Below are 13,212 nucleotides of genomic sequence, written 5' to 3'. Positions count from 1 at the left end.
ATCCATATGATGCTTCAACATGTCAGCTATATGTTGATGTGAGGTCAGATTGAGGTTTTTGTCCATTTCATATGGAGATATAAATAAAAATCTACTTGCCTTATTTGTTCCTTACAAGTAAACTTTACACAAATATCTTGTAGTTAAAAAAATAATCAAACCGTATTAAATAAGAAAATGAACATTAAGTAATTATATCTTGCTATAATTATATAATCGATATAAAGAATTACCTAATGTAATGTAAAGGTTGAGGCTGGAGGCACTTAATCAATAGCGATGCATGACCTCAAGTATGCTTTCTTTTTCCACAATGTCATAAAACTCTTTTCCCCAATCCTAAGTTGTTATATGAATTGTTACAATATCAATGAGTTAATCACTTTTGATGTAAAGCTTTATCATATTAAAGCATGCGACACCTTGGACCTGTGCCAACTCAGAAAGCTCAGATGAAATAGATACAATACTTTTATTATTTATTGAATATTTTAGGCAAATTAAACTTAAATTATAGTAAAATATTATTTATAAATGTAAAACAAAAATAATTTAAATACACAAAGTTACATTATAACTGGATATATATCAGAAATTAATCAGAAGAAAATGCATGATGAAGTATTTATAAAACCTACAAATAAAAGTAATAAATAGAGTTTAAATTTTCTAATAACCACTCTTTGAGCTTATGTCATACCCTAGCACCTTCAAAAGATAATGTATTTTTGTATCCCATGAACGCATATCGTGTCGTAAGCGAAAACAAGCCAGCGTAATTTGACTATCTGATCCATTGAATTGTAAGTATCAACTTAAGAAATTATAAATTAAATACCCAACACGAAAATTAATAATTACGCTGCACACTAAACACGGTTACGAAGTTAAGCTCGATTCCTAGTTTTATCCACTGTGGGGACGTGCATGTTTTCCTATGGATTACTATCTATGTACGGCTATAATAAACTCAAATATTATTTTATAATAACTAATATCCGTTAGTCTATAAAAGGGAAGGGAAGAGCTGGGCATTCCCTCAACCACAACAACAGCTAGCTCCTAAGAAAAAAAAGAAACAGCTACATACATTTCGATCCTTAATGGCCGCGAATTCGATATTCAGAGAATACATTGGAGGGAAGCCATACCCAGATGATTTAAAAGATTTCCCTGATATAATCAATCGCAAATTGGATGAATTCCACTTCATTCTGGCCTCTGCCGTAGAGGAGTACGACAACAATGGAAAAGGCACGGGAATATTCAGGCAGAATTGGAACGAAAATTACTTTGGTGCTGAGCATATCAAGGAACTGAAGAGAAAGTATAGGTACGAAAATGTGAAGGTGAAGGTGATGATAAGCATTGGAGGTCGTGGAAATGCATTTGATCCTGCTGAGAAAGAAGTATGGCCCGACAGGGCCAGAGATTCACTAGAAAAGATCATCCAACACTACCAAAGGCTTGATGCTATAATTGATGGCATTGATATAAACTATGAGGTGGTCAAGACCAAGGAGACTGACTTTGCCCACTGCATAGGTTCAGTTATTGATGCGTTGAAGAATAAGGATAAAGTGATAAACGAAGTGTCCATTGCTCCATCAAAAAATACTCAGTCCCATTACCTTAAATTGTATCGAGCTCACCAAAAAGATGTTCGCTTGGTTGACTACCAGTTCTACGATCAGTCTGTGCCCTCAGCAGCTGACTTTGTAGCTCTCTTTCGTCAACTATCAGATGAGTACCAAGAAAATATACTCTTGGCAGGATTCAGCACTGATCTAGATCTCGACTCAGGTAAGCTTTCCCGAGAGGTCTTCATTGAGGCTGCCACTGACCTCATCAATACCGGTTCACTCCGTGGCATTTTTGTTTGGGACGCTAATGACTCTGCAGCTGCTGATGACCCTTTCTTCTTTGAGGTCAAGGCTCAAAAACTCCTCACGGGCTCCGGTTTCAAATAGAATTTGAATTTTGTCACTCTTTTTCGTCTAACAGGTCAAGCACTATAATAATTTTAAATAAGACCTGTTATATCTGCTTTCCTTGTTTTTTTTATTAATGTACTTTGTTTATGTTACTCAAGTCATTTAGTTTATTTTCTCTTGTATCCCTGTACTATGTCAAATCCATGAGAAATAAAATTATTTGACTGTCTATTTTAAATTTCACATTAATGTTATTTTCTGTTTTCATTTTTTCACTAATGCACTTTATTCATGTTACTCAAGTCACTTAGTTGGTCAGTTTGTTAGTTTTCTTTTATATCATGTATTATGCTCAAATCAAAGTGACATACTATAATTTTAAATAATATGGTTTGCTATTTATTAAGTTTAATATAATTCGATTAGTTTTCCTTTATCACTGATGTATCATCCAAATAATCTGTTTGGCACTTAATTTCTTTTATATCATTCGTGCGTTTTGATAAATGAGAAATAAAGTTTAGAGTTTATCAAATTCACTATGTTATCTTGATTACGATTACTCCTTTTATTTTTTTACTACCTCGTAATGAGATAATTCTTTTCCAACTCATTGTCACTTAATTTTGTGCATTAAAAAGGGTTGTAGTAAATTTTATATTTTTTTAAATAGTTTAAAATTGACATATGTTCATTTCAATTAACTTAGTATTATCTCGAGTGTGTAGATCACCCAGCCACACAATTTTAATCATGATTCCTATTATATCAGCTTATTTTACAGTATAAATAATCGTCTGTACTACTTCTGTTCACTTTTGGTTGATTTTTTCAATGTTATATGGCGAAAAAAAATTATGTGCCATAATTGGTTTTGGTGCTCAAAATGATTAAATTCAGCTTCAGCCTAACAATTATTAGATTGAATTTCTAAACTCTTAAAAAGTGACATGTTTTCAAAATTACAAGGAGATAAATCGACGATTACTTGCACTATTCTGCATTGATTTGCCTTCAAAACGTTCAAAACTATAGCAATAGAGAACGAGAGATCTCATGACTGCACTTCTTTTTCTTTGTTTCAGCAATGTCTTCGTAGAAATGACATTATTTTTGAGATATGTTGAATAAAGAGCAAGAAAAAATCATGTAGAATACAAACAATAAGAGGAAAGATATTGAATAAGAAACAAGATGAAGGAATAACAAAACAAAAAAAAGAAGCAAGAAGAACAGGATTCCAGAAAACAAGAAATATGCATAAGAAGAAGAAACATAAAACAAACATTAAAAAAAATTCATGTAAGGAAAAAACCAGAAAAAAAAACAAAAAAAAAAAAAAATACAAAGAACTTAGAACACAAAATAAAAAGAAAAAAGAAAAATAAAAATGTTGAACCAGAAACAAGAATATCATGCAACAGTAGTAGAAGAAGAAACAAGAAGCACGAAACGATGCAAAACAAAAAGATACTTGCAGAAGGACAAAAAATAAAAAATAAAACAAAAAACATGTAGGAGAAGAAGAAGAAGAAATTAGCAAAAGAAAATAACAAGAAACATGAAATATGCATAAGAACATTCAATAAAAATAAGAAAAATGTTGAACAAAAAAAAATAAAAATTGATCATGAAGTACACGGAAAAGAAAATTATGAAACTTGTGTAACAAAAAAAAAGAACAAAAGTAACATAAAACATGTAGAACAAGAAACATACAAAAGAAAAAGATGAAATGTAAAGAACAAGAAACAAAAAATCAAGTTCTAGAACAAGAAACAAGAAGAAAAAAAAAGAACATTCAAAATAAAAACATACAATGAGGGTGCATTCATGAATGTCATGCCCTTAATTTTGTTATTGCAATTTATTATTTTTTGTTTTTTAAATAAAAAAATTTAATTTTTGAAGGCTGTAAGAAGTCTCACTCAAGCAAGACTAAGTTTTCTGCACCACTTGCTATAGAATAATTTCGCTTAGGTGAGATGTCTCACATAGGTGAGAATTGAGAATATAACTCTAAATGTCCTCTTGTCCAAGCAAAAGGCACAGGAAAATGAAGATCTCTCTAGATTAGTCTCGCTAAGGTGAGAAGGCATCTCGCTTAAGCGAAATTATCAGAAAACTCAATAAAATTTTTAAGCAATCTCTTTTCACTATTCTTTTTGTTCTTTCTCTCCCATCTTCCAAAGAAAATTCCTTTGAACTCTTAACTACATTCGAATCTAAACCCAGACGTCTATTCTACTTGATCCTAAGTAAGTTTCATGGAGCTCAATTTTTAAATCTCATATCTATTTTTCCATTTTCTACTTTATCAAAAGTACTCTACTTTGAAATATATAGGAAGAAGTTGATCCTTAGACGATCTCTTCTGTGAACTCTTAACAAAATCATCTCTTCAAGGTAAAGAGAGATATATCCTATTGTTAAAACATTGTATATATTTTGTGTTCATGGAAGTGTAATAGTGTGCTTCTTTATTTCTTAGATATATGTTTAAATGAGAGTTTTGCTATTTGTTAAAGTTGATGATGTATATTTTGTTGATCTTGAATGATTTCTGGACTTTCCTAATACATGTTTTGGACTAAGTCAGGATATGCCTGACATTAGACACTATCTATTTGACTGAATAATGAGAAATGGGTGGAGGAATATGTAATATCAGTAGTTGTGATAAAATGAATTAGTGTGAATAGTTATGGAGATGCATTAAGGTATAAAATTCCAAGACAATTTATAAAATCTAAGAGAAATGAGGGTGGTGAATGCTTTCCTAGTGATTATGTAAAAATTGATAAAAGTGAAAGCATCACAGGCCTCACACTTATTTTTGATTTTGCTAAAGGCTCCATTATCATGCACGGGGTATCTGACAACCATTTACCTATATGTGTAAGACCTCATAGAATGTAAAAAACAAAGTTTGACTGTGAATATAGCGCGCGAGAAAGTGCATATATGATAAAGTGATAGATTGTGTGACATAATTAATATACATGAATTATGATATTACAAATGTGATTATTATTGTGTTTAGTGATGTGAAAGTTCATATTTATTATTTTGATCATGTTTTAGTGGTGAGGAAAGACTCATTCTTACTAATAATATTAGGAAATAAGGATGATCACACCTCAGAGACCCGTTAGGTTGACTGAGTGAGATGTAGAGAGCTAGTTAAATTATATATTTAAAGAATGGCAGCGAGTGTGCCACTGTAAATTTATAGTAATTAGTAAAATGAAGTTCAGTAATGTTTATACCTTAGAGATTATCGTAAGGTATAATGTTCCTTTTGACTATCCTACTAGTGGCATTATATATCACACCCTTAGCATCTACATATATAGAGGGACAGTTCAGACACTAGACTCTGTAAATTGTATATATACTTTTTATGATCATGAGCATTTTGGAAGACCAGTCTATTTCACTAGAGAGCATATAACTGAAACAAAGATCATTGCAAATACGGGAGATAATTATAAGTAGAAGGCGAGTTTGATGAAGACTAGGATCTTAGTCTCAGTATTTTGGCGTGAGAGTGATCTGCTCATTAGGACTTAAATTATTTTAATTTAGTAATTATGTAAATGAAGTCCTAATGTATTTTGGATTATGATCTGTAGATACTAAACTTTTGTATCTGAATGAAAGTCAACATGTGTATATTTTTTTACTGTTCAAGTGTAAATTTATTTAGCAAGTCATGATGTCATGGTAAATATTTATCTCATCTCATTTCAAATATCTTTGCATTTTCACGATTTGAATAAATAACGTGAAAATTTAAATTTTTCATAAATTTTCATGCTATAAGTATAAAGAAATTTACTTTATTTTCTTTTTTCATGTAAATTATTATATAAATTGAATAATAAATTAAGGACGCTACAATGAAGAAAATTGAAGAAGAGAACAATGAGACCTTATTGGAGCTTGATGCCATGTCAAGGCCTAAAAAATGTTGTAAAGCCAAAGGAACTTTCTCAAAAGTAATAAAAGGCATAAGCTCTTCTAAACTTAATTTAGCTAACTTATCAGTACAATAGTTAACTTCTCTACAAACATGAGTAATCTTAACAAATTGAATAGACTTTAACAAATCTTTAATACTATTAATTAGACTAAAGAGAGGATGGGGACACATTTGCAAAACCAATTAGATTTCCAATAAGATTCCCCTTAATTTAGCAACAAGGGAAGTGCAAAAATCAATGGTAAAGTAGAAACCAACTAAAAAATGGGTTTTGTAATCTCTTACAAGTCCACCACAAGTAATAGATCCAAAGGCAGTAGAAACAACCTTACCCACATTAAGTTTCACTTGACCAGTGACTAGAGAAATCCACTTGATGTGATGCTGATTAGAGGCAAGCTTAGAGAAATTTTTTTGGAAATGTTTCTCAGCGAAAGTTATAAAAACCAAATATATAATTGATTTTATGAACTAAACTATTAGGTTAGATAAAATTATTCTGAAAAATAAAAGCATTTCTATCTTTCTAAATACTAAAAAGTCATTAAATATGATATTAATACTTAATATCTTCAAAATAAAATGATATGAAATAAAAAAATTAATAAATAAAAAATAATTATTACATGTATATAAAAAATTAAGTTATGAAATGGTATACTCAGCTTAATAAGAGTGAATCACCTTCGTTCTAAAATAAGAAACTCATAAGTCACTTGATTAATTATTTTTAGAAAATCAACATGTGTACATCAATTTTTAAGATAATAAAATGTAAAACATGGATTTAAAAATTTAAAATTACCAAGTTTGTTGACGCAGCAAGTGTCATAAATTATTTGTTTTACTAACTTTTGTGTTGAAATTTATTCATTTTGCTTTCAAAATGAATATTAAAATTTTACTTGAGTGCAGAATTAACATAAAAGTCAAAAAAATAATTATATATTGTTAGATTATTTTAATAATCTTATTATAGTGATTTATGTAACTTATAGCATGACTCTAATTAATGATTTAATGTGATGGTGGTTAAATATAAAATATAGAGTCATTGATGATATAATTATAAATACAATTATAAGGAAACCCTCCCCTCTTCCTTCATATAAATTAAAGAGCGGTTACCAAATGAGGGTCATGGCATTCAGTATCTTTCACTTTCACAGTTTCTGAGTGAGCTAACGGTAAACGCACAAAGGAACTTTCTCTCAACCATCCGAGAGAAGCTGAAAGAGGAAGGAAGAGTTGGGAAAAATTCCAAGGAATCAACGACATCAAAGAGAGAGGTAACATTAAGGAACAATGAATTCAGGTTAGTGCTCTTTAAACCCTTAATTGTGTGAGAATCATATATTATGTTGTGAGAGCACGTAATTCAAGATCTCAAAAGGAAAAAAGGTAATTTCATAATAGTCATTGCATAATAGAAATTACATAATGGATTAAAGAAGATTCTAACAGTTGGTATCAGAGCTAGGTTGTGAATTTCTTTGATTCTCCATAAGAGATTGGTTCTCTATTAAAGTTTTTCCCAAATTACATGAACCCTAGGTATTTTATATGATGGATTGACATTATTTTGATGTTGAATAATTGCTTTGGATTCAATAATTGAAAACCCTAAAGTTTGGGAAGCTAGAAACATTGGATTTTGAATCTTAATATGAGCAGGGCCATGTATCAGTGAGTAGGGCCATATATCAGTAAGCAGGCCATGCATCAGGGAGCAGGGCCACGTATCAGGAACAAGCACGGCTATGCTTCAGCGAAGCATGACCTTGCATAATGGAAGCACAACCTTGCATATTGTAAGCACGACCATGCATCAATTATAAGCACGACCATGCAGTAGGAAGCACGACCATGCTTCAGGAAGCAGGGGCATGCATCAGAAATGAGCATGGCCTTGCTTCATTGAAGCACGACCATGCATTAAGTAAAAGCACGACTGTGCATAAGAATTTTACGGCAGAATAAGGAATATAATTCATAAAATATATAGATAATTTTAGAACTACATCAAAGTAAATTTTACTCACCAAAGTGATTAAATTCTCAAGTTAAAAATGGTCAGTTTAGTGGGAGTGGTGAAACACAAAAGGTGAAATTTAAAGAGACACGTGCGGAAACTCCTGTAGTTGGTGTCTCTTCTCTAGTTGTTGTTTCTCTTGTTGTATCACGGTCACATAATATAAGGAGACAACAAGTTAATGTTCCAAACCCACAAGAACAACATATAGAGGATGAACAGATGAAAATGCGCAAGTCACAAGTGAGCAAGAGGAAGGTAAACCACAAAAGATAGCATTAAGGAGATCTGTAAGACAGACAAAACCGGCTATTTCGAATAACTATGTGGTTTACTCACTTAAGCATGAATGTGACTTGAGTATTGATGAGGATCCAGTCTCATTTAAGGAAGCCATGGAATGTTACAATTCTGAAAAGTGGTTGAATGCCATGAAAGAAGAGTTAAAATCAATGAGTGACAACAAGGTATGGGATCTAGTCAAGTTGCCTGAAGGTTCAAAACGAGTCGGTTGCAAGTGGGTCTTTAAGACCAAACGTGACTCAAAAGACAATGTTGAGAGATACAAGGCTAGACTTGTTACTAAAGGATACACTCAAAAGGATGGCATAAACTATCAAGAGACCTTTTTTCCAGTTTCAAAAAAGGACTCTTTAAGAATTGTTATGGCTTTGGTGGCTCATTATGACTTAGAGCTCCACCAAATGGATGTAAATACCATCTTTCTGAATGGTGACTTGGAGGAGGAAGTTTATATGGATCAGCCAGATGGCTTCTTAACCGTAGATAAAGAAAGTATGGTGTGTAAGTTAAAGAAATCAATATATGGGTTGAAATAGGCTTCCAGACAATGGTATCTTAAGTTCAATGATACCACCACGTCATATGATTTTGTAGAGAACACTATTGACCGGTGTATCTATATGAAGGTCAGTGGGAGTAAGTTCATCATTTTAGTCTTGTATGTTGATGACATTCTTCTTGCTACTGATAATGTTGGGCTGTTGCATGATGTAAAGGAATTTCTCTCTAAGAACTTTCAGATGAAAGATATGGGTGAGGCTTCCTATGTGATTGGAATAGAAATATTCCATAACAGATCACAAGGATTACTGGGATTGTCTCAGAAAGGCTACATCAACAAAGTATTAGAGAGATTCAAAATGGAAAAATGCTCATCAGGGGTAGTTTCAATTCAAAAGGGAGACAAGTTTAGTGAAATGCAATGTCCCAAGAATGAGTTGGAGCTGAAAGCAATGGAATCTATTCCTTATGCATTAGTGGTCGGGAGTTTAATGTATGCTCAGACATGCACTCGGCCTGATATCAGTTTTGCTGTTGGAATGTTAGGCCGATATCAAAGTAATCCCAGAATGGACCACTGGAAGGCTGCAAAGAAAGTCCTTAGGTATTTTCAAGGCACCAAAGACTACATGCTTACTTATAAGAGATCTAGTCAACTGGAAGTGGTTGGCTACTCGGATTCAGACTATGCTGGATGTGTAGACTCAAGGAAATCGACCTTTGGCTACATCTTCTTGTTAGCTAGAGGTGCGATTTCATGGAAGAGCAGAAATGAGTCCATTATTGCTACGTCTACCATGGAAGCGGAGTTTTTGGCATGCTTTGAGGCCACTATTCATGCTTTGTGGCTACGGAACTTTGTCTTAGGTCTTGGTATTGTTGATAATATAGAAAAGTCGCTGAGAATGTACTGTGATAATTCCGCAGCCGTCTTCTTCTGTAAGAATGATAAGTATTCAAAGGGAGCAAAACATATGGACTTAAAATACTTATCAGTGAAAGAAGAAGTGCGGAAACAGAAAGTGTCTATTGAGCATATTGATACTGATTTAATGATAGCGGATCTGCTAACTAAGGGATGGCCCCCTAAAACATTTTCTGGCCATGTTGGTAGAATGGGCATTATAGACTAGTCCTTGTTAGCATAATTGTGTGATTCACATATATGTGTAGATTGTTTTGCTCATATTATTGTAAACATTTTGGGAATTCAATAAAAGTATTATTTTTGCTTGTTTACTTGTTATCTGAATTGTGTTAATGTACATGTATGGTTTGAGTTTGATAACAGGTTGAGTGTTGAAAAACACATCAGAGTTACAGTATGTAGTATGACTGATTAAAGCTATTTTGATTTGGGTTGGTTCTGTGATATTTGGAAGGAATCATGTCGTCAAATGACTTGTGACCGCCATGATCCGATCAACTTAAATAAAAGATGATGACTTGATATTATCAATGATATGCGCACTTACAGTTCATTGAATCTTCAAGTCGTCACATAGGCCAAGTGGGAGATTGTTAGATTATTTTAATAGTCTTATTATAGTGGCATATGTAACTTATAGCATGACTCTAATTAATGATTTAATGTGATGGTGGTTAAATATAAAATATAGAGTCATTGAGGGTATAATTGTAAATACAATTATAAGAAAACCCTCTCCTCTTCCTTCATATAAATTAAAGAGTGGTTACCAAATGAGGGTTACAACATTCCCTATTTTTTACTTTCACGGTTTCTGAGTAAGCTAACGGTAAACGCAGAAAGGAACTTTCTTTCAACCATCCGAGAGGAGCTGAAAGAGGAAGGAAGAATTGGAAAAAATACCAAGAAATTAACGACATTAAAGAGAGAGGTAACACCAAGGAACAGTGAATTCAGGTTACTGCTCTCTAAACCCTTAATTGTGTGAAAACCATATATTATGTTGTGAGAAACGTAATTCAAGATCTCAAAAGGAAAAAGGTAATTTCATAATAGTCATTGCATAATAGAAATTACATAATGGAGTAAAGAAAATTCTAACATATATATATATATATATATATATAAATAAGACATATAAAAATTATTAAAATAATATTCTCAATAATCGTAGACAAAGTTGATTAAAACAACATAAATATAACAGTTAAAACTGATGAGTTATAACAAGCCAGCGTAATTTGACTATCTGATTCATTGCATTGTAAGTATCAACTTAAGAAATTATAAATTAAAATACCCAACACGAAAAATAATTAATAATTACGCTGCACACTAAACACGTTTATGAAGCTAAGCTCCATTCTTAGTTTTTGTAAATGCATGTAGTTTTTGTTAGAATACTTTATTAATATTATGGGGTAGAGTGTAAGAATATATTACCAAAATGAATGAAATAATTCCAAAATTTAATTCTAACAACCCAAGTGTGAACATGCACATGTGCACCATGCAAAGGGATAATGTTAATTTCTATAATCTGTGTGAGATTTTAATATTTCATCGCCATTCATTGTAGAACTATTAAATTAACAACAAAGTTTCTTGATAGAATAAAATAATTTTATCATCCAGTTCTTAAAATAACTTTCACGTTTGTATAATAAAGAAATATTATTTATAATAAATTCAAATATGTTGATTTATAATTATTTATTTTCCCATCGGATAGTGTATTTTTCTTATCCTATAGTACGGGAAAACAAGCCCCATATATATAATTTGACTATCACGTACTTTGCACTGTAAATACCTACTAAAAAATATGCAAATTTACGACAGGCAACATAGAAAACATTATTGATTACGATGCAAAGATGGGGGAAGGTTTATCCACTGTGGACTTGCATGTTTTCCTATGCATTACTATCCACGTAAGGCTATAACAAACTCAAATATTATTTATAATAAACTAATATCCGTGAGTCTATAAAAGGGAAGGGAAGAGCTGGGCATTCCCACAAGCATTCCCTCAACCACAACAACAGCTCCTAAGAAAAAAAGAAACAGCTACACACAATATCGATCCATAATGGTCACGAATCCGATATTCAGAGAATACATTGGTGGGAAGCCATACCCAGATGATTTAAATGATTTCCCTGATATAATCAATACCAAATTGGATGAATTCCACTTCCTTCTGGCCTCTGCAGTAGAGGAGTACGACAGCAATGGAAAAGGCACGGGAATATTCAGGCAGAATTGGAACGAAAGGTACTTTGGTGCTGAGCATATCAAGGAACTGAAGAGAAAGTATAGGTACGAAAATGTGAAGGTGAAGGTGATGATAAGCATTGGAGGTCGTGGAAATGCATTTGATCCTGCTGAGAAAGAAGTATGGCCCGACAGGGCCAGAGATTCACTAGAAAAGATCATCCAACACTACCAAAGGCTTGATGCTATAATTGATGGCATTGATATAAACTATGAGGTGGTGAAGACCAACGAGACTGACTTTGCCCACTGCATGGGTTCAGTTATTGATGCGTTGAAGAATAAGGATAAAGTGATAAACGAAGTGTCCATTGCTCCATCAAAAAATACTCAGTCCCATTACCTTAAATTGTATCGAGCTCACCAGAAAGATGTTCGCTTGGTTGACTACCAGTTCTACGATCAGTCTGTGCCTTCAGCGGCTGACTTTGTAGCTCTCTTTCGTCAACTATCAGATGAGTACCAAGAAAATATACTCTTGGCAGGATTCAGCACTGATCCAGATGACTCAGGTAAACTTTCCCGAGAGGTCTTCATTGAGGCTGCCACCGACCTCATCAATACCGGTTCACTCCGTGGCATTTTTGTTTGGGACGCTAATGACTCTGCAGCTGCTGATGACCCTTTCTTCTTTGAGATCAAGGCTCAAGATCTCCTCGTTGGCTCCGATTCCAAATAGAATTTGAATCCTTGTCACTTTGGTTTCCATCTGACGGGTCAAGCAGTATAATAATTTTAAATAAGACCTGTTGTATCTGCTGTTGTTTTTTTTATTAATGTACTTTGTTTCTGTTACTCAAGTCATTTGGTTGGTCATTTAGTTTGTTTTCTCTTGTATCATTGTTGAAATCAATCTATTTTACCTTGTTATTTGCATGATAGTAATGTTATAATTGTACCATGGCTCAATCAATGTGAAATAAAAGTTATTTGGTTACCTTTTCATTTACTAATGTACTTTGTTTATGTTGCTCAAGTCACTTGTTTGGTCATTTAGTTGATTTTCTCTTGTATCCGTGTACTGTGCCGAAATCAATGAAAAATAAAATTTTGACTGTCTACTTTAAATTTCACAATGTTATTTTCTGTTTTCGTTATTTTACTAATGTACTTTATTTTTGTTACTCAAGTCACAGTTGTCACTTTGTCAGTTTTCTCTTATCTGTATTATGCTCAAATTAAAGAGAAATAAAATTATTTGAACTATTACAAATTTGACAACGTTTCTATATTATAGAAACGTCACTCTTTC

General features: G+C 32.6%; 2 protein-coding genes across 2 annotated transcripts; both read left to right on the top strand.

Moving 5' to 3' along the window:
* Nucleotides 1-1,055: 1,055 nt before the first annotated feature.
* On the top strand, nt 1,056-1,970 carry LOC113859673 (chitinase 2-like). The gene has a single exon (XM_027492385.1). It carries the CDS (start codon nt 1,104-1,106, stop codon nt 1,968-1,970), a length of 867 nt encoding a protein of 288 aa, XP_027348186.1. The 5' UTR covers nt 1,056-1,103.
* Nucleotides 1,971-11,775: 9,805 nt separating this feature from the next.
* Nucleotides 11,776-12,639, top strand: LOC113859672 (chitinase 2-like). Its single transcript, XM_027492384.1, has one exon. The coding sequence runs from the start codon at nt 11,776-11,778 to the stop codon at nt 12,637-12,639; it is 864 nt and encodes a 287-aa protein (XP_027348185.1).
* Nucleotides 12,640-13,212: the final 573 nt, after the last annotated feature.

Source organism: Abrus precatorius, unplaced genomic scaffold (assembly GCF_003935025.1).
Source record: "Abrus precatorius isolate BTA unplaced genomic scaffold, Abrus_2018 Scaffold2, whole genome shotgun sequence".
Classification (NCBI taxonomy): Eukaryota; Viridiplantae; Streptophyta; class Magnoliopsida; order Fabales; family Fabaceae; genus Abrus; species Abrus precatorius.
Note: the sequence above shows the minus strand (reverse complement) of the source record. Positions and strands in the feature narration are given on the sequence as shown.